This window comes from Somniosus microcephalus, chromosome 10 (genome assembly GCF_052327205.1).
Source record: "Somniosus microcephalus isolate GS21.2 chromosome 10, FLI_Smic_1.0, whole genome shotgun sequence".
Lineage (NCBI taxonomy): Eukaryota > Metazoa > Chordata > Chondrichthyes > Squaliformes > Somniosidae > Somniosus > Somniosus microcephalus.
The window spans coordinates 21,202,635-21,224,002 of NC_140996.1; the positions used below are offsets into that span (position 1 = coordinate 21,202,635).

The 21,368-nt window shown below is 45.7% G+C and overlaps 1 protein-coding gene across 9 annotated transcripts in view; it reads right to left on the reverse strand.

The window, feature by feature from the left end:
• dachd (dachshund d) overlaps window positions 1-21,368 on the reverse strand; it is an 809,797-nt gene that overhangs the window by 604,196 nt on the left and 184,233 nt on the right. For all 9 annotated transcript variants that reach the window (XM_085998470.1, XM_085998469.1, XM_085998474.1 and 6 more), the window contains exon 2: window positions 11,316-11,431. In XM_085998470.1, the coding sequence (XP_085854596.1) occupies window positions 11,316-11,431 (116 nt within the window). The remainder of the gene's footprint in view (window positions 1-11,315; window positions 11,432-21,368) is intronic.

Consider the following 21,368-nt stretch of genomic DNA (forward strand, 5'->3'; position numbering starts at 1 on the left):
TCTGGCAATAATAGGCATAAAGGAGTTTGTGTTTGAGGCAAATATAAAACAGGGCAGGGAATGATGGCTTGGCATGAGACGACGTCAACTACAATGGAGTCACAGCGAGCTGCGCTAAGGTTCAGAGTGACCTGCAACTATGGCCCTGTTTTCAGAGATTGTTGCTGCATTGGCTCCAGTAGCGGTCCAACATGCCCATGAGCCATAAAGCATTTTACTCTCGTTTCAACATCGCAAATGGAAAACAAAATTGGAGCGAACTGCATGGCATTTTCAATACTGAATTGCCTCCGCAACATAATGTTCGAGTGACCTCTTTCCAATTAATTTACAACAGCGGATAATCCTTTTGTGTGGCGGTCATTTCTAGATTTTATGAGGCGGTAGGGGAAGGGATTGATGCCAATGTTGGAAAGGAACACTTTTTGCAAACAGTGCCACCACTACTGACACTGATGTCAGGCGTGGCACAGGCCAAATACAAAGTTAAGCTTCTTCTATACTGCCCTCAAAGTGTTTCTTAAACCCAACCTCAAGGCAAGTATCTCCTACAACACCAGTAGGAACATCCTATTCCCCCACACCTGCCATTCTACAACTGGCTCCGAGTGAGATCACCAACTGTAATTGTTCTTTGGCTGCAGCATATACATTAATACATTCACGATACGCAATGTGTATGGTCTACGGTACGTGGCACATTGTGACAGTGAATGGCTTCGAGTGGCTTGGGTAGTGACTGACCCTGGAGTCTGATTCCAAAGAGTGACAGTGATGTTAAGAGTGTTCTGCCATGCTTTCCCATTGTGTCTTCACCTGGTTGGTTTGGATTGTGCCATCAGAGCTTTTGAAGTAATCTGTGTGCGCTATGTGGCACACTGAACAACTGCTGATGATGTAGCTGGAATGGATACCAGGGAGGTGATGGATAGTGCCCAAAACAAGCACAAAATCAGCCCAGTGAGCACTCTGCTCACCCATACATGAAGCCCGAGCCATTTTGAGTCCCGGACCTCTTTAGCGTGGTTTTGGGCACTATTGAAAATCGCCCCCTGGCATCCATTCCTGGTGCATAGCCAGCAGTTGTCCTGCATACTACGTAGTGCTGTAAGCTCGCCAGTTCTGGGAGGTTGGAATATCGGCCAGGTCGGGTCTGGGGGTGGCAGGGGGAGGTGATCCCAGAGATGCGGGTCTGGAACGGGCGAGAGGCTTTTTTCCCCAGACGCCCACTTCTGGGCCCACACAAAAAATAAAATAAAGCCTGCTGCCTGTTTCACTTACAGGGTCGCCTGGAAATTCTATCAAGCAGACCTTGGGCTTTAATGGGGTAGCCAACTCATCTCTCCCAATTTACAATTGCGAACCGCCTGTTGTTCACAGGCGAAATGGGCAGCCGGCCTTTGAAAATCTTGCCCCAGATCTCAAAGAAACTCTCCTGCTACATCTTCATGACTTTCCTGGATTGGGCTCTCTCCAGAGTGCATTAATCCACATTCACTGGGTTTAGGAGGGAAATCCATGTGTTTCTATCTCAATGGATGCACCAACAAAATGCGAATGGAAAGAAGCCCAAGAGCTTCTCTATGTAGGGATCCAAGGGGCTCACATTATTCAACTGTACTTGGTTCAAAGTAGTGTTTGGAAATCTTCAGGACATCATACAGTCCATTTAGCCAGGAGGCTTTAACCTTTGGACGTAATTAGAAAATGTAAAGGATTGTGCCATGCTCACTACAGACTCCCCAGTGCTCTGCTACCATTGGAGGAGGCCATTTTTGTGAATGAGCAGGTTGTGCTATATCCCAAGATTAATCTTAAACTTCCCTTCCTTTAGTTCAAGATTGTGTCTGCTGCTTTGCAAATGGAATCCTAATCCTCTTTGGTTAGGGTATGCCCTATGTCTCCCTTCCAGGCTCCTTTTGTCGCATTCACATCTTGGGCGCGAAGTGGAATAAAAGATTCCCTTATCTCCTTGAAATTAGTCTCAGTTTGTCTGTTCTGGAGAAAGTTTCCTGGGGCTATGAGAGGCCATTTGATTCTGCCGCAATTGGCTTCTCTTTGCTTGTGGCAAAATGGAAATAGCAAGTGACAAAGAAATGCTTCAAAAGAAAGCACATGGCACCAGCACATTCACGCATTTACTTTTTTAATTTGCCACATTTTTCAGCTCAGTTCGGCATTCGGAGCCAATCTGAAGCTCAGATGATTAAAAAAATATATTGCAAGAGCACAAATGGGACAGGCGGCAACCAGTTGGTTGCTAAGTTTCTTCAAAACAACAGCCATATTATTTCTACCACCCGTCAGTTAGAGCTCCGATTATATACAGGGCTCCACTTATATACAGAGCAGTTTCACTAACAGGATGTAATGTTGTCAACTGTGTCTCTGAGCACAACGAAGGTTTAAGGCTAGTCAACCGCACAAAATCTAACACGGATATATAACCCGAAACGTCAACTCAAATTTCTCTTCACGGATGTTGCCTGACCTGCTGAGCTTTTCCAGCATTTTCTGTTGTTATTTCGGATTTCCAACATCTGCAGTATTTTGCTATCGTACTAGTGTTTGGTTCACTGCCACACCTCTTCTAGGAATGCCTACCTTGAAGAAGTTCTGCTCTTCTCTTCGACGGGATCTCCGTTTGGCTCTTCAACCTTGTTCATCTTCATTACTTTCAGTTTCCCTTCTCGTGTTTGATTCCGATCGCAGCCCTGCCTTCGATCTAGTTTCTTTTCTTTCCAGTTTTGAAGAAGGGCCCAACCCGAAACGTCAACTCAAATTTCTCTCCACGGATGTTGCCTGACCTGCTGAGTTTTTCCAGCATTTTCTGTTGTTATTACGGATATATAACAAGGTGCCTTCCCCCTCCGCCCCCACACCGACAGCAGCACATCAGCAATGCTGCTAATTTACTAATGCTTTACTTGTTCCATTAGCCAGTGTAAAGGGTTCGGAGACATCCAAAGAGCAGAAATTGCAGGACCTCCAGGCTGGAGGCAAACCAACAACAACAACAACCACCTGCATGTATATATCGCCTTTAACACAGAAAGCGTCCCGAGGAGCTTCACAGGAGCGATTATCAAACAAAACTTTGACACCGAGCCACACAAGGAGCTATTAGGACAAGTGACCAAAAGCTTGGTCAAAGGTTTTAAAGAGCGTCTTAAAGGTGGAGAGGGGTGCAGAGGGGTTTAGGAGGGAATTCCAGAACTTGGGTCCTCGGCAGCTGAAGGCACAACCCCCAATGGTGGAGTGAAGAAAATCAGCGATGCGCAAGAGGCCAGAATTAGAGGAGTGCAGAGATCTTGGATAGTTGTAGGGCTGGAGGAGGTTACAGAGATAGGGAGGGGCGAGGCTATAGAGGGATTTTAAAACAACGATCAGAACTTTAAAACTGCGGCGTTGCCGGAACGGGAACCAATGTAGGTCAGCGAGCACAGGGGTGATGGGTAAACGGGTCTTAGTGCGAGTTAGGAGACGGGCGACAGAGTTTTGGATGAGCTTAAGCTTACGAAGGGTGCAAGGAGCATTGCAAGTTCTGCCTTAAAATGTAGTCCAGAGTAGAATTTCTCCCTCCTCCTGATGTCTGGTTTAAAGCTGGCTGCACATTCATCTGATTCATATCAGGCTGATAGCTGCAGTGTCACCACAATCCGTGGTCATTTTCTGCCCATTGGCAGGATAGGCACACCAACGTCAGTGTTCTCGCTCAGGCCAACATCCCCGCGCTCGATCAGCTCCGATGGACGGGTCACATTGTCCGCATGCCCGATACGAGACTCCCAAAACAAGCGCTCTACTCGGAGCTCCGGCACAGCAAGAGAGCCCCAGGTGGGCAGAGGAAACGTTTCAAGGACACCCTCAAAGCCTCCTTGAAAAAGTGCAACATCCCCACTGACACCTGCGAATCCCTGGCCCAAGCCCGCACAAAGTGGGGGGAGAAGCATCCGGGGTAGTGCCAAACACCTCGAGTCTCTTCGCCGGGAGCAAGCGGAAGTCAACAAGGAGCGCACGTCAACCCAAGCACCCCACCCACCCGCCCCTTCAACCACCATTTGCCCCACCTGTGACAGAGACTGTAGGTCCCACATTGGACTCATCAGTCACCTGAGAACTCATTTTTAATGTGGAAGCAAGTCATCCTCGATTCCGAGGGACTGCCTGAGAAGAGAAGACGACAATCCGTGGTCATTTTCTGCCCCAAGGAAAACCAAAGCCCATCTGAACACTAGTACTGTTGCATTCCCTTCAGATCGACATGATCTAAGCAGCTTGTGATCCCTCAGTACAAACAGGCCCTAAGATCATACAAAAGACTGGAGTATATATAACTTTTTTACAGTTGATAATAAATTGTTCTTATTAATAATACTGTATCTTGCCCCAGAAAAGCTTTCCAAATTGATTTTTACACTTTGAAGCGTTGTACTCAAAAGGAGGGTTGGTTTTATTGCAGAACTGGGAATACATGCCGACCGTTACCATTTCGCACTGACAGTCAGCGTTTGCAGAGTTGTGTCAGCATTTCCTGACCACGCCAAACCATCTCCTGAGGTCACCGCCGAATGCCCTGCACTCCGGGGATTAAGAGAGAACCATCTGATGCTACGCACAAACAAGTGTGAAAGCGGCAGAAAAACTCTCGAGTTCATCACTATGTCTCCTCATGAAAAAGACGGATTAGCTGTTTCAAGCAAGATGGTGGGCACAAAGTGGTCAGTGAGCTGAAGAACTTCAGTGAACTTCGAGTCTGTTGGACCTTTCAAACTTCCAGTTTCATTTCTGACTTTGCATCCATCGCAAAGTCCCTTACAGAATGAATCCGAAAGAAACGGTTATGGAAATGGGCTCACGGCCAACAATAAGCTTGCTCTAAAGAGAACAGCACGATTGGAGCTTACTTTTATGCTCAGGAGGTCTTGGGACTCCCATGGATCTTGAAGTTGTTTTTAATGCAAAATGACGCACAGGGTCAAATCTAGATGATGGCCTACAGCAAGTAACTGTACTCGCAAGGAGCGACTGGCTTCAACACTGCAATTCCAAAGCAGTTGCAGAGCCGTGCCGTTGCATATCCAAGAAAGGCACCAACTGGTAGGTAAAATCAAAGAACTCCAGAGGGCTCGCTGGTATTGATAACCATGTACAAAACTGCATTAAGAATAATCTACCCTGCAGATTCATTTAAATGTCAAATAACACTGAAAAAGCAAGATTAAGAAAATACTCTACACTGTTATTCACACCCAATTTTACTTTTTTTAAAAACACCAGATAAACAGAAAGCACTAATAAAAATTCAAATTTAGTGCAAACAAAAAACTGTAAATTTAAGCAACAAACATCAGAAGCTCTAACAATAGCATAGGGTAAAGTGAATTGAAAAGATGTCCCCAAACCATGTTTCACCCTCCAATCTCCAAGATGGCACCAGATAATGCTGAATACATTTTAACGCTTATTCCGTATGATACAGAAACTCACAGCCAGAAATACAGGCCCCAACATTTACGGAGTGGGGTGGGGTGGGGTGGGGTGGTGGGGGCGGGGTGGGGTGGTGGGGGCGGGGCGGTTGTAGCGTCCAGGAAACCCGGAAATGCAGGTAATCCGGAGGTCCTGCCGAATTTAACGGCAGGACCTCATTTAAAATTTTTCTCCATTTCCCGGCCGGCAGCTCACCAGATTGAGAGGCTGTCGGGCGGGAAGGACTGCAGAGCTAGGCTGCAGAGAGGGTGGAGGGAGAGACTGGAAGGCCTGGGGGGAGATTGGAAAATGTTGGAGGGAGGTCGGAGATCAGAGGCCCTGGGGAGATCGGAGTTCGGGGGTCGGAGGTCATGGGGAGATCAGAGGTCGGGGGAGTTCGAAGATCTTGGAGAGATCAAAGGTTGAGGAAGTCTGACGATCATGGGGATGGAAGCAGGTTAGTTTAGGGGGCCGGTGGTGGGGAAGCGTTCCTGCTCCTCCTGGCCCACAAGCAGTGCTGGAAAGGCACTTACCTGATAGATTTGACTGGTCTCACCTCCCTTCAGCTGCGGGTTTCCTGAGCCCTGGGAAACCTGGCCCGCAGGCATTAAAAGTGAAACTCTGCAAAAATTTGCATGCAAGCAGCCTCGTTAAAATATTTAAATGATGGACTCCCCTCTGGAGAGCAGGTTATTCGCTCGCCCCCAACCCGTTAAAACTGGGAGTGAGCCTGTTGGTGTCAGGTTTCCTATTTTTGAAATTTTAACCCCCCCAGGCCCTCTCCCGCCCGTCCTGGGGAGTTAAAATTACCCCCAAAAAGTACATATCTGGAATTTGAAATACAAACCTGTGGTTCTCCCCTCCTTTTTTTTGTCAGCCCTATCTATAAAAGGCAGATTTGCAAATGTTTGTATCTTAACACGCGAGATGAGGAGACATTCGCTTTATGAAGCAAGTTGTGCTGATCTGGAATGCACTGCACTGAAAGGGTGGCAGAAGCTGATTCAATAGTAACTTTCAAAAGGGAATTGGATAAATACAGGACTTGAAAAGGAAAAAAGTTGCAGGGCTGTGGGAAAGAGCGGGGGAGCGGGACTAATTGGATGGCTCTCTCAGTGAGCCAGTACAGGCACGGTGGGACGAAAGGCCTCCTTCTGTGCTGTAAGATTCTATGAGGTAGCTTTTACACATTAGTGCTGCTGGCACAGAGCTTCACCTGACAGGAGCACATAGTTTAGTGTGCCCCAGAAGATTTTCCAATCTTTAAAATTAATGGACAGAAATCATGTCTATGAACAAATTCCTGATGTGTGCTACTGTTGTGAGAAAAGTCTGTGGGGGGAGTGCTAATTTGTAAGATCGACCCCATAGTTCTAAGATTTCCGAGGATAGTCCCACCCAAAATGTTAACCCCATAGTTCTAAGATTTCCGAGGATAGTCCCACCCAAAATCATTCCCTTTCAGATGCTGACTGGATTGCTAAACATTCCCAGTATTTTCTGTATTTATTTTATGCAAACATAGATATATGATTACTGCTTTCAACTTCAATGACTGCATTCAACCCAAGCATGCTGAAACAATGAGTGAAATACATAACAACCATGGTAGCACACAAGTGGTTGTGTCTTTTTTTCTTTCATTTCTTCAATGTCAACTGTTATAGTATAACGGAGACCTTGAGGTCAAAGTCTTTATGTGCGCTTTCTCATTGTATACAAAAGCAAATACCCTCGCTACGGGTGATGTTTGTGTGCTGTTCAGCACTGGTCCCAAACATTTCTATAGGGAAGGGTTTGTGAAAGGCTGTTCTCAGGGCTTGACAATTGAACAGAATGTATAAGAATGTTCCAGCAATTCAGCAACAAATATCAATGGCGTTTCTCAACAACAGGTAATATCAAAGCTACTCAAGGTAAGCAGAATTAATGGCTTGCTGGAATCAAGTGCGTGATTCTTGTGTGCTGTGATGGCATCAGCTACTCAATGAATTTGTCCCCTTGGTATATTGGAGCTTTTAAAAGGGCACTTGGTATCGCATGCAGAGTTTAAACATTTCCTCCCCTCTCGCTCAGCCTTGTTACATCTGTCGCTCAGATTCTCGCTGACCTTTCTTGCAGAAAGCCCAACGATCATGGGACCCTGGCTGAGTGTTCCTTTTCAAGCGTGTGTCTTTACTAATGCCTTTCATCGTCTTCTTGTGACACGAGGGGAGAAAAAAATCATTCCCAAAGGATTTTGCATGGAAAAATATTGGCATCTAAAAAGAGCGTTAAGCTGGGACATTTACTGACATTTTTTTCCCTCCGATCTGAATTCGAAAATTAAACCAATTATTTAATCTTCTTCACACTGATGAACATTTCTAGCTGTCAGAAATGCATTTTCTTTTCTTTCGTGTAACACCTGCAAATCCAATATTTGTCAAATTTGCATGGCAGAATATTACAACGCAGAATTATTGCAGAAATTATAAACATTTTACAATTCATAATATACACTCATCCTCGCTACAGCCTCATTGGGTTGAAATCAAGATTCAATACATTGTATTCTGGTGAATTCATTCCGCCACAGGACCTCAAAACTGTGGAACTCCTTATTCTCCCTTAGTTTTTCCAGCTCTTACTATAAAACTGAAAATCCATTTAATAATTGTTTTTAGCGATTTTTCAGAAGTGCTGTCAGTGACAAGGCTGACTCTTAAAAACTAAAATCAATTGAAACCCTTTGCCAATATTGCACAAAGTGCAGGCAGCAAAGTCCTAACCAAAGCATTCAAAGTGTAGGCAGCAACTTCTGTTCTTTCAAATTGAGCACACTTTGTCCACTTTACAAACTAAAACTAAAGTGCCTGACACATTCATTGTTAGATTAGTTTCATTTTGTGCTGGGCACGAAGATCCTGGGCCACCCTACCAGTGATGTAGACAGCAGTCCATTTTCCACAGCAAGGGAACCATGAACACAACACTGACACTCAGCAATGGCAACGGCCTCATTGGTGGCATGCATTTTCTTGCTTGTAAGCAAGAAATAAAAATGGCACAGCTTTCCAGAATTAGCAGCCTTGCTCTGGCACTTCAGCGTCTGGCTGTTGGTCCTTCAAAGAAATGACAACAGCAAACTGGCACTATTCACAACAAAATAGGACATTATTTGCACTATGTTCAAAGACAAAGGAGGGAATTGTTCGTGGGCTCAGGGGGTGCGTTCGGTGGTGGGTCGGGTGGGAAAAACTTTTTCTGAGGGGACCCGCTGTCAGGTCTGTCAGGGTTGAACAGACCCAACACCAAGCAGCAGGGGAGGCAATTTACATCATTGTGACCTTGTTAACAGCCCATTAAACAGTATTTTCAGCTCACCTTACCATTTTACAAGGTCGTCCATGCTGCCCGGGGATCACGTTAGATAAGGAGATCGGGAGTTGAATCAGCACGGGATCATCTCATTACTTGACAGCTGCAAATGTGCTATAAAAGCTCCCATCTCACAGCTGTTCACTTTCCAAGCTCAGAAGCTGTTGCTTACTGCATTTGGGAGAGAGATTGAGCTTTATGCAGGTTGCAAGTGTTTGGAGTAAACTTTCTATCCAGTGTCACCTCATTGGAACAACCTCGCTCACCATTGACAGATCGCTTCTGTCATCGCAAGTTCACCTGCCATCTATTACATCAGCATCGGTGCCCTTGAAAGTATCTCACCTTGGCCCTCAGAATCCCACCACAATCAGCCCCAACACCAGCAGCACCAGGCACACCAGCAGCACCAACAACAACACCAACCTTCTCCGCAATCAACTGATGGTGCACAGGACAGAGGGCATCAGCACCCGACCACATTGCTGCCCGGGAGGCCAGGGTTGGCCTCACAGTGGCCAGATTTACTTCACTTGACGCTGTACACCCTGGCTGCCACATGATGTGCCAGGTTGGCACCGCCCCACACCAACACCATAAAGCATCCCTACAATATCCAAGCCATTCCTTTCACACTCACCACCATTGCGGGAGGGGTACCGTTATGTCTCACCATTCACTGCAACTCACTAATTCACTTCCAAAGGTGCACACAAATCTGTCCAAGAACGCAAAGTGTCGAAAATAAAGGTTTCAATGTTTGACACCACATTAACAGAAACTTTACATGAACATTGGCTAAAACACCTAAGTGGCTACCCTTGTGTGTTATTAATTGGTATGATTGGACTAGGATGAGGGTGAGTGTGAGGGGTGGCTAGTGAGATGGAGAAGTGATAATGTAGATAGAGAGGGATGGGTGGAGGAGGTGCAAAGTAAGTTGGTGTGAGTAAGGATGTGCAGGAATAGGATAGGGAAGGCAGAGTGATGGGGATGAGTGGCACAGCAGGATGATGTTGAGTGTGGCTTTGCAGTAATGTTTCGTGATTTACTGAGATCATTGAAAGGTTTGTGCCACTGCACCCAGGTCCTCCTGACAACATCCCTGCTTGTGCCCTCCTATGCAATGTGCAACCAGGCTGCGTTGGTCCCATGGGAAGGGAAGAGGACCACCCTGCGTGCCTCTTATGGAGGGAGTCATGGGAGAGCCTGGGTGCAGCTGTGCACCTCTGTGCAGTGCTTGTCAATGTTTGCAGCACCTTAATGCTGTAGAACACTGACAGCACAAATGTCAAAATCAATTTCGACATGGTCCCTTTAAGGAAACCGGCTGATGACGCGTCATCAAATGATGTCATCAGACCCACTTCCTTCAATCGGCCGACAAACATGCTGGGTGGGCTTAACAAGCCCAATCAATATAAAACCATTCTACAGAGCGGGATGGAGCCAGCAGCATGGTCGGGACCCATCACCGACGTTACCCGCTCCGGACCCGCTGAGGTAGAGGAAATCACGGCCAAAGCAACAGAACTATGAGTTATTTTTATTCAAACTTCCAAGTGATCTCAAACCAAAACTGCTAAACGTCTTCCTACTCCTTGGTGAGGTGTCTCGAGCAAGGTTGAGGAATTCTACACAAGTAGCAAACTGAATGTTTTATAGCTAATTATTGCGAATTCAGGTGAACGTGCACACATAACATTTGGACTGTCCTTGAAAAAGAGTTTAATTTCCCTTTTTTAAGTTTCTTCCCACATCTCTTGTTCACACTGGGGCACAGTGCCACAGGCACTGACCGTCCTCTACTACCTTGCCCAAGTGACCATTCTTCATATGTGTGAGTGTAGACAGTAAGAGATGTCAGACTGCACAATCCCAGGGTGCTTCATGGCTGAGCTAAAACTGTCCTCGCACTTTCTGTCCAGCAAGGGCACTGATCAGGAGTGAGAGGCCAGGCGATTTCTCTCCCTTTTCCCAGTGTAGCACAGGGGCACTGAAGTGAATTATCGCACTGCTTAGGCCGAGAAGATTTAACTCACCACAGACCAGGGCCCACACCTGTGATTTTTCCTGCTTCACTTGCCTCAGTTCCACTCTGACAGAGCATTCACCAACTGAGCGATCAGGAAAGCATCCCTATTGGGACATTTTAACAGCTCCTGTCATTTCCTGAAGCAGCGATTCCTCCCAAACGGGAGGGCAGAGGTGGGGAGGGATTTATTTTTAGAAAGCCTCACGCTAGCAGGGGAAAGCTAGGATAGAGTGTAAGCAAGCCATGGATTTCTATTAATCATACTGACAGTCGGTATGGAAGGAATCCGCTCTTCATGACAAAAAGGGAAAGTTTGCGTTATTCAATTTTACAGCAATCCCTGGTTAAGTACAAAAACCTGAAGGGCAGGCTCTTCTATCAGAGCACTCGCGCTTAACTCAAGGCAACCACACAAGCAAGGTGAAGACGTTTCTCCGGAGAAACCCATTACCTGTCGGTGAAATCATTCCCGGGGACATCAGGCCGGGGACGGTGTGCGGCATGATGTGGGAATTTTCTGGGGATGTAACGCTCTGAGATCGTTTGGGAGGTCTTCCCGGCCTGGAACTGGAAAAAAAAGAAGAGTAAAACATTTTTTTAAAAATACACATTTAAATTCAGTGAGCATCCACATCAGTAGCAACATTTTTTAAGTTGTTGAAAGTGCTGGGAGAGACTGTAAATAAACTTATTTCAAGGGCGATTGCTTTTTCACTAGATGTAATAGACTGCCTTTACTAATTAGATTACATGCTGAATTCATTTCTTTCATAAAGATCAGCCACTGTTAATGCATTATTCATAGCTCATACCTCGTTACCTGATTCTCAATATTAATATCTATACATGTTAGAATTGCCTAGTTTGCATATGCTAAAATTCGACATGGGGCTTTCAGCTTGAAAATTATGCTCTAACTTGTAATAATTACTGCAGTTAGCTTGATATTGATTTATGAGATTTTTAAAAGCCAAATATGTGTAGTAGTTTAAACGAATGCTATTTTAGGATTCTGCGGGAAATTAAAAGGCAATGTCAGCCCTAGGAAATCTGTTCCCACTTCTTTGCACTTTTTAATCCGGCAATTAGCTAGGAGAAGGAAGAAAATGAACGAGGGAGAGGGGGGGTGAGGACTCCTGTACATGGCAATTTCAGCCCAGCTTTTCACACAGTTGCTGCTACCTCTTGGCTAGAATTAGTCATAGAGTCATACAGCACGGAAAGAGGCCCTTCGGCCCATTGTGTCCACGCCGGCCATCAAGCCCTGTCTATTCTAATCCCATTTTCCAGCACTTGGTTCGTAGCCTTGTATGCTATGGCATTTCAAGTGCTCATCTAAATGCTTCTTGAATGTTGTGAGAGTTCCTGCCTCTACCACCCTTTCAGGAAGTGAGTTCCAGATTCCAACCACCCTCTGGGTGAAAAAGTTTGTCCTCAAATCCCCTCTAAACCTCCTGCCCCTTACCTTGAAACTATGCCCCTGGGTATTGACCCCTCTACTAAGGGGAAAAGTTCCTTTCTATCTACCCTATCTATGCCCCTCATAATTTTGTACACCTCAATCAGGTCCCCCCTCAGCCTTCTCTGCTCGAAGGAAAACCACCCCAGCCTGTCCAGCCTCTCTTCATAGCTGAAGCGCTCCAGCCCAGGTAACATCCTCTGGTCTCCAGACCATACTATAATGGGCTGGTGTGAATGTCGGAGGAAAGACCACTGGCATCACGCTATGCTTTTTGATGGCAAACCATTCAATATATTGTACGTATATCCTGCACGCACGTGCACACGTTAACATTTGCCGGGGCTATGGTACTTATGTAAACTTTTAAAAGGTTGGTTGTAACCTGTTCTCGCTGAGCGGGAAGCATTGACTTCAAAGGCAAGAGAGAAAAGAAAAAAAAATCGGGCAGGGTTAGAAAAAAAACAGGCAGCCAATCTGCTCTCGCCCATTTCCCACCCGGTAAGAACAGGTTAAAACCGAACCCCTACTCTAAAGATACGCAATGGCAGTTCTTCTGCCGTGGTAACAATATCATAAATGCATACCAGAAGAACATGTTTACAATGCTGCTGTACAGAGTCCACAGAGCAGTAGTTCCCCTACGTCGAAATTTTTAAAAAAAGAACCCATCTGCCAATCTCCCATCAATAGTCCTCAAAATTAGTATTTCTGCTCGGGAGCACTGGACTCTGGTGAACACAATTTTAGGAGGCAAGCCGAAAAGTAACATCACCTCAAAGGTGAAGTGTTACAGAATAGTCTTAAAGCCAGTGAGGACCAGATAAGATTTTTTAATTTTTTTTATTTAGCCGTACTTGTGACCAAAATAGTGTCAGGCCCGAGGTCTGAGCAGACAGCAAAGGCTGATTAATGCCCTAACAAGTTAGGCTTGCACTATGTGCAATCTAACGTGCATCAAGAATTAGCAAACACTTCTCATATATATATTATTATATACATATATATACAGAGTGAGGTCGCAGATCAGCCATGATCTCATTGACTGGCGGGACAGGCTCGAGGGGCTCAATGTCCTACTCCTGTTCCTGTGTTCATTTTACACACATTTGAATGAAAATAACCATCTTCTTTCAGTGTGAGGCAAATCATTTAAAAGTTGCGATGGTTTTCCCCCCAATTTATGATATAAATCAATGCTGGCAGGTTTGATCTGAACACCATTAAGATCTTTTCTATTGTCCGTCCATTCCGAATTTTTAAAAACAACAAACAGCAACCCTGACAGACAACTCAAAACAAAATCGCTAAATTACAAATGCTGGACCTATTTTGCAATGTTAGACTGTAAAACGGAGAAGAACAATCACCCATTATTCTCCCTGTCAAGTAGGTTTTCTTAGTGAAATTCGTTGTTGCCATATTGTTGAATATCTGCCTGAAAAAAATGAATGGCAGTAATTTCCCCCACCCTCAAAAAAAAACCCCAACAGAATCAACTCCTGAACACGAGGAAAAACTTCCATGTCTGCAAGGATCCTGCTTTAGAGTCATTCTAATAAAGGTCATGAAGACGGGTTTGTGCTATGAATATTTTATTGACTCAAAAGTGCCACAATCTGGAGTACTGCAATATCGCTTTACACGTTTCTGAATATGCTCATGATATCATTTCCATCCTAAGTATAAGTGCTATGGCTTCCAGAGGATGATAAACATTTAAAGTGTATGATAAATCATAATGTCAATTGGAGCCTGCCTCAACGGTAGAGGCAAAATATCTTTTGGTGTGCAGTATCTGGGTATGTGTTGTACTCCTGACAACCATTTCACACATGCAGCAAAGGCCATTCACACAAAAAAAGGGAGAGCGCCGTTTTGGGCAAGAACTTATACAGCCTTGCTTTATGATGCATTTTAGAAAGTGCGTTGTTTGACATGATGAAAAGGAACGCTGTCCATATAGTGGCCTGTGTGAAGGAACTTGTCAATCCTCTTGGGAACACTATTATCTTGTCAAGGAACAGACTTGCACGCTCGGTACTAATTTATCGTTTTCATCAGTTTTGAAGTGAAGCATTCTATTTTTTTCTTTAACCCGAAGAGAAGTAAATATGTGAGGCTGAGCGTGTGTTATGAACCCGTAACACAGTAAGGCTGCTCCGAGTTTCACTCTGTGCAGTTCATATGGCCCTTAAGCCCTTGACAATTGAGTCACGGCTGTATCAAACCTCCAGCCACCATTTATTGTCAAGTTTGATATATTTTTTGATGATCAGCTTTCCTGTTTGTGTTTTTTTTCTATTTCCACCTTCTCTCTGTTGCTGCTCACTTTTCAGTTACAGCCATTATGGTTCCCCGAGTAGATTTTAGCTATTTAACATAGAGAGAGTCATAATGGCACAGAAGGAGGCCATTCAGCCCATCGAGTCCGTGCCGGCTCTCTGTAGAGCAATCCAGTAATTCCCATTCCCCTGCTCTATCCCCGTAGCCCTGCAAGTTTATTTCCCTCAAGTGCCTATCCAGTCTCCCCTTGAAAACATTGAGTGTCTCCACTTCCACCACTTCCGTCGGCAGCGAGTTCCAGGTCCTCACCACTCGCTGCGTAAAAAAGTTTTTCCTCACATCCCCTCTGTATCTCTTGCCCAAAACCTTAAATCTGTGTCCCCTAGTCCTTGTACCATCAACTAGTGGGAACAGCCTTTCCCCGTCTAGCCTATCCAAACCCGACATAATCTTGTACACCTCTATCAAATCACCCCGCAACCTCCTTTACTCTAATGAAAACAAATCCAGCTTCTCCAACCTGTCCTTGTAGCTAAGATCCCCCATCCCCGGAACCATTCTGGTAAATCTCCTCTGCACCCTCTCAAGGGTTTTCACATCCTTCCTAAAGTGCGGTGACCAGAACTGGACGCAATACTCCAGTTGTGGCCAAACTAGCGCTTTATAAAGGTTCAGCATAACTTCTCTACTTTTGTACTCAATACCTCTATTTATGAAGCCCAAAATCCCATGGCCTAGAAACGGGGCGCCAGTCTCACCAGGGCGCCGGAAGTACCGCCCCAGAAGGAGTCGTGGCCGCCCGCCGCAAATTCAGTTTCAGCGCCCCAGACGGAAGCACGGCGCTACTCGAGGCGCCCCGCATCCCACTTGGGGCGCTGCAACTGAAAATCGCAGCGCAATGTGCCGCAGCACCACACGCTGCGGCACGGCGCGCTGCGGTACTGCAGGCCTTCCTCCCCTTCTTAAAGGGGAGGGGCCTGCTGCAGCACGCTCGAAGAGCGCGAGTGCTGGCAAAAGAGCCCAGCACTGAGGAGAAGTGCCGGGCTCTTGGGGCACAGCCGGCACTCCGCGGGGGGGGGACTCAGGAGGCCGGGGACGGCGGCGCAGGGAGGTGCTGGCAGGCGGCCAGCAAAAAAAATGGCCGCCCCGCACCTCAGCGCCTCTACCGCCGCAGGTAGGCCCCCCTGAACCGGTTGCAAATTGCGACCGGCGTTAAAGCAGGGGGCGCTACTAAATTTTGCGTTCGGGGCGGTAGCGGGGCGCTGCGCACACCGATGACATCATCAGTAGCGCCGCAGTGCTAACGGCTAGCACCGCCATTAGCATCCCGCTAAATTTAGCGGGAGGCGTGGCCAGTGGCGTAAAACCCACTAAGTGCCCTCTTAGGGCGCTAATGGGTGGTGCAGCCCACTGAATTTCTAGGCCCATATGTTTTGTTAACCACTCTCTCAATATGTCCTGCCACCTTCAGGGACCTGCGCACATTAATGGTGTACATCATGGTGGAAGATTTTATTCGGTCATGTAGCAAGCTCGTGACTGCGTTCTTTATACTCAAGTTTATGGTTTCACTACAAGTCAAGCACAGAGGAAACCTTCTCTTCACTCCCACGCACTAGGATCGAACAGGTTGTTATTTATATAAAAAAAGATTAAATCATAATATTCACTGTCCTATGTGAAAGAAAGAAAGAACTTGTATTTATATCACACCTTTCATGACCTCATTGGCTGAAGTGCTATTTGAAGTTTAGCCACTGTTGTAATGTAGGAAGCAAGGCAGTCAATTTGTGCACAGCAAGGTCCCACAAACAGCAATGAGATAATTGCTGATGTTGGTTGAGGAATAAATATTGGCCAGGACACTGGGGGAGAACTCCCCTGCTCTTCTTTGAAATAGTGCCACAGGATCTTTTACATCCACCCGAGAGGGCAGACGGGGCCTCAGTTTACCATTTCAGTCGAAAGCCGGCACCTCCGACAGTGCAGCACTCCTTCAGTACTGCACTGGAGTGTCAGCGTAGATTATGTGCTCGAGTCTCTGGAGTGGGACTGGAACCCACAAGCTTCTGACTCTGTATGTTATGACCAGATTCATTGTCACGAAATACACTTGCTAAAAATTCTATGTGTAAATAGCAATGCTGTTCACTGTGGCCACACTGAATATTTTACTATTAATCAGGGTGAGACGAGAGCTCCTAGTTCTGCCCACGTAAACACATTTCTTAGCCATTTAGCTGTTAGCACTTCCTTCCTGGACAGTATTGGTATCAAAATGTTCGTGCAGAAGATTTCAACATAGACAAGCATATATTCATGAATTTCAGTCTTAATACAAAATAATAGTGAGCCATGCATCTTCAACAAATGTACTAAGGACCTTTACGGACAGGATATAATTCAGGCTGCAGATAGAGAGCGCTGACCTTCACAAACACATTCCTAATCTGCGCTCCTATTGCGCTAAGCTCTACACAAGGAACACTAAATCATAACATTCACCACTATAGCCCCTGATAATACAGTAGGTTTATCCAGTGAGTGGCTGAAGGAGTCAATGCCTTCAAGCAAGGGAAGAAGAATGGCGACTTGCGTTTTAAAGTAAAGCTTTTACAGCCACCTGTGGCCAGAACGGCTCGGCTTCGAAAGTACAGCGCAGGTCAAAGTTCATTTTTACCAGCCAAACCACAGTGGTCTCTAAAATGTCAGCAAATATAAATTAAAGATAATTTATAACTCGTGCATTGTGCTGCTGCAAAGGTGGTGTGATCTTAGAGGTAATTAAAGATTAAAGGAACTGCATACAGTGAACATTTATACAATGGCCATTGTTGAAATTCCCATTATACTTCAGACAGTAAATGGACAAACAATATGCTTTGTTCCCTTCAGAACCCTGCACCTGACCTCTTTGTAGCACACATAACTCTTTGAGTACCGAATTTCCGTCATTATTTTCATTAAAAAACCGCACGCATTTCCTTTCGTATAACACCTGTAGAAGCGATTGGCCATTTCAAATGGCTTCGGAAAGAGCGAAGCCTAAACAAACAAGAGACCATTTCTTGCTGCCTTTCAGTAGCCAGTGCAAGTGCTCGCTGATACGTGCACATTGGCAAAACGACAGTTTTAATGATTTTTTTTTTGATTGTGACCCTATTTTTCAATGCAAGTTAATTACTAATTTAGCAAAAATGTGCTTCTCCCCTCACTCTTGAATGCAATGACACATATTTTACCCACACACCGCCCCCCCCGCCACCACGACAGACGAGAAAGGATCGGTGGAGGGTGTGTAATATTTCCTGGTCCGATATTTATCCCTCAATCAACATCACTAAAACAGATTATCTAGTCATTACCACATTGCTGTTTGTGGGAGCTTGCTGCGCATAAATTGGCTGCCGCGTTTCCTACATTACAACATTGACTACACTTCAGAAAGTACTTCATTGGCTGAGGTCGTGAAAGGTGCTATAAAAATGCAAGTCTTTCTTCCTTTAATTCAGCAAATTTGCAAAACCTGACCCCAGCCTGCCACAAACACACCTTCTTCCGTTTTAACTACAGTGTGTTTCGATAGTCCAAAAAACCCACTCTGGAGAGGCGGGACCGTCATTCTAATAGGTCAGTGAGGCTCCGTTCCTGATATTTTGGCAGCCATTTGAATTTAATGCTGGCCGGCCGGGTTTCCGAGGGCTCGGGAGACCCGGCAGCTAAAGGCAGGCACGGGAGCTGTCGGATCCAGCAGGTGAGTGCTGTTTATAGCACTGCCTGTGGGCCAGGAGTAGCAGGAGTGCTCCTCCACTCCCCCCCACAACCGACCCCTCAAGCAAATCACCTGCCGCGATCAACCGACATCCCCCTCCCCCACCCCCACCAACACCCTCCCCACCACTGCCGTCAACCCCCTCCCCACCCCCCCGCCAGCCTGTGATGTTTCCCGCTCCCTCCTCCCTCCCTCCCGATTCGTCAGTCCGTCCGCCCCACCCTAGCAACCACTGATCTTTCCTAGTTGCCGTGCACCGTCCCCAAGGGTCCCCGGCTGCGGACATCTACTACAAAAAGTAAAATACTGCGGATGCTGAAAATCTGTTTCTCTCTCCACAGATGCTGCCTGACCTGCTGAGTATTTCTAGCATTTTCTGTTTCTATTGCGGCCTTCTACTGTTGGCTTTCCTGCCCGGCCGTCGACCAGCCTGTCAATCTGGCTGGCTGCTGGACGGAAAAAGGAGTAGAGAAATGCTAATGAGGTGCTGCCAAATCCGCGTTCCCGGCATTTCCGGGTTTGCCTCCCCCCCCCCCCCCAACCACAAACAAGCTCCTCCGCCTCCTTCCTGCCTCCCCGTAAATATCGGGGCCATGGAATAGAATTCCACAGGTGCATTGGAAAACCTCCGGAATCTCAACCAAGATGCCATTCTTCATGTACGACCCTGGACAGTGAATGACTACGGGTTATGGGGGCGTCAGAAGATGTCCTCGCATAATATCCCTACACTGCTTTGCTTGAGCAGGAATCATCAACTAGAGATCATGAGTGAAAAGCCTGGCTGTTTTTTTCTGCTCCTTAATCCAGCGGCACTGAGGCAGATTCCAATATCTCCACCATCGCCTCAGTGGAGATTAGTTAACTCAATACAGCCCATCAAACACTCCTGGGTTCTTCCTGATCAATGTGACTCAGTACCACATAAAGCCATTCATTTACCCACTGAGCCTTCAGCTGTCTCGGCCCTAAGCTCTAGAGTTCCCTCCCTAAACCTCTCCACCTCTCTCTCCACCTTTAACACACCTACTTAAGACCTACCCCCACCTGTCCTAATACCTCCTTGTGTGGCTCAGTGTCAAATTTTGTTTGATAATCGCTCCTATTTTTGTTCCTGGGATGTGGGTGTCGCTGGCAAGGCCAGCATTTATTGCCCATCCCTAATTGCCCTTGAGAAGGTGGTGGTGAGCCGCCTTCTTGAGCCGCTGCAGTCCGTGTGGTGAAGGTACTCCCACAGTGCTGTTAGGGAGGGAGTTCCAGGATTTTGATCCATCCTGTGGAGCGCCTTGGGAAGTTTTACTATGTTAAAGGCGCTATATAAATGCAAGTTGTTGTTATTGAGGTCTTTCGGGGGTTTTTTTACACAACATCTAACTCTTAAATTAGAAAAAGTGGCTACCAATTCATCTACTACAGTAAAGAAAATACTGCACTCTGATCTGACTAGGGTCATTCATAAGTCAATTCTGCTTCGGTGTTTAAGCGCTGCTACAAGCCTCTTAGGGTTAAAAAGGGGCGTGCTCATGCAGTCCAACATCAAGTGGGTGCTCAGTAGGAGTGACCTTCTCTCATGGTATCAAAATAAGCTACAGCTGTAACCACTAGGCAAACAGCACAAGATATTTCTTGCAGTAAAGCAATCCACTTCTCTGTCTAATCACCTTCCATTTTCAATTTTCCTTTTTTTATTCCCACAGTTTGACATAGAATGTTCTCACGCTAAAAACACCGACACTGAGACTACTTGTCATGACGTTCATGAACATTTACAGTGCAGGAAAGGACACTGATAAGTTAAGAGTATATTCATGAGAAATTGTTACATGGAAAGCAATTTCCCCAATGACTGATCGCTAGAGAGCATGATATCACTGCAGGCCAATCACATTACACCGTGCGTATCATTTGATCAGTGGTTAGTCTGAGATTTACCTCAGTAAACAAATAGTGCTTGGTCACCGGAATTGGATGCAAACTATGTCATATGGCTTTAGGAGTCAAACGTCAAAATGACCTCCGTCAAACTCTGCATGTATGAGAAGCACCTTCACGAATAAATGACTCTTTTTTTTAAAAACAGCCTCAGCGTATAATCAACACAGGAGCTGCTTACTGTCTCACGTAATCCTCAACAGCTCAGTTGGGAGGGGGCTTTGTCACTCTTTGAAAAGCGTACATCTGGCAGGGCACAAGCTTTCCCTGCTTGTTAACAAGAGAACGCGAGAGTTTGAGTTTTCGGAGAGAACCATCCCAACTTGTCTCAGGACCACCACGTTTCTTGACACAACACGTTTTCCCTCCCATCCCTATCCCAGAACGCTGAAGAAAATCCTGCTTTTTTAGAACTGTAGCCTACAAATATATATTAAAAAATTTGAATATAAAATTGTGGCAACACCTTTCAGCCACGGGGACTATACTTCCCATCAGTTTTAACGCATGTGATGTATAATAGACTACAGACTATATTTGTGTATTGATATATAATTGCACTATGCTAATAGAATATTGTCATAGGTGCCTATTGGTGAAATATCGAAGATATTATAATGTGTTGCAGTGAAGGACAACTAACTGCAAGAACAGCTGAGACTATAATTTTTACACCCAATGTACACACATGGCAACATTTGAGTATTATTAAACTATATTATGCTAATATGCAATTGACTAGGGTGCATATTGTTTAAACGTCAATAAAAGTGGCTGAGATAAAATGGAACAGATATAAGCTTTTAACTATTGACATTAGATTCAATGAGGAACATCTGTGCACTGCTTATATAGCAAGTGAAGGGCAGTCTGCTGTTTACTTGGGAGATAATCGCGAGGTTTACATTTCTGGCTTTAATTTTTGAACAATAACAAGCTACTGTACCTCCAGGGCCCACTGCGGCAGTAGGTTATAAATGTAGGATTTCTCCTTTCTTGTTTTGTAACCATGGTGAGACAATAGAGCCCGAACTTTCACTGAACCTTGCTCCTTT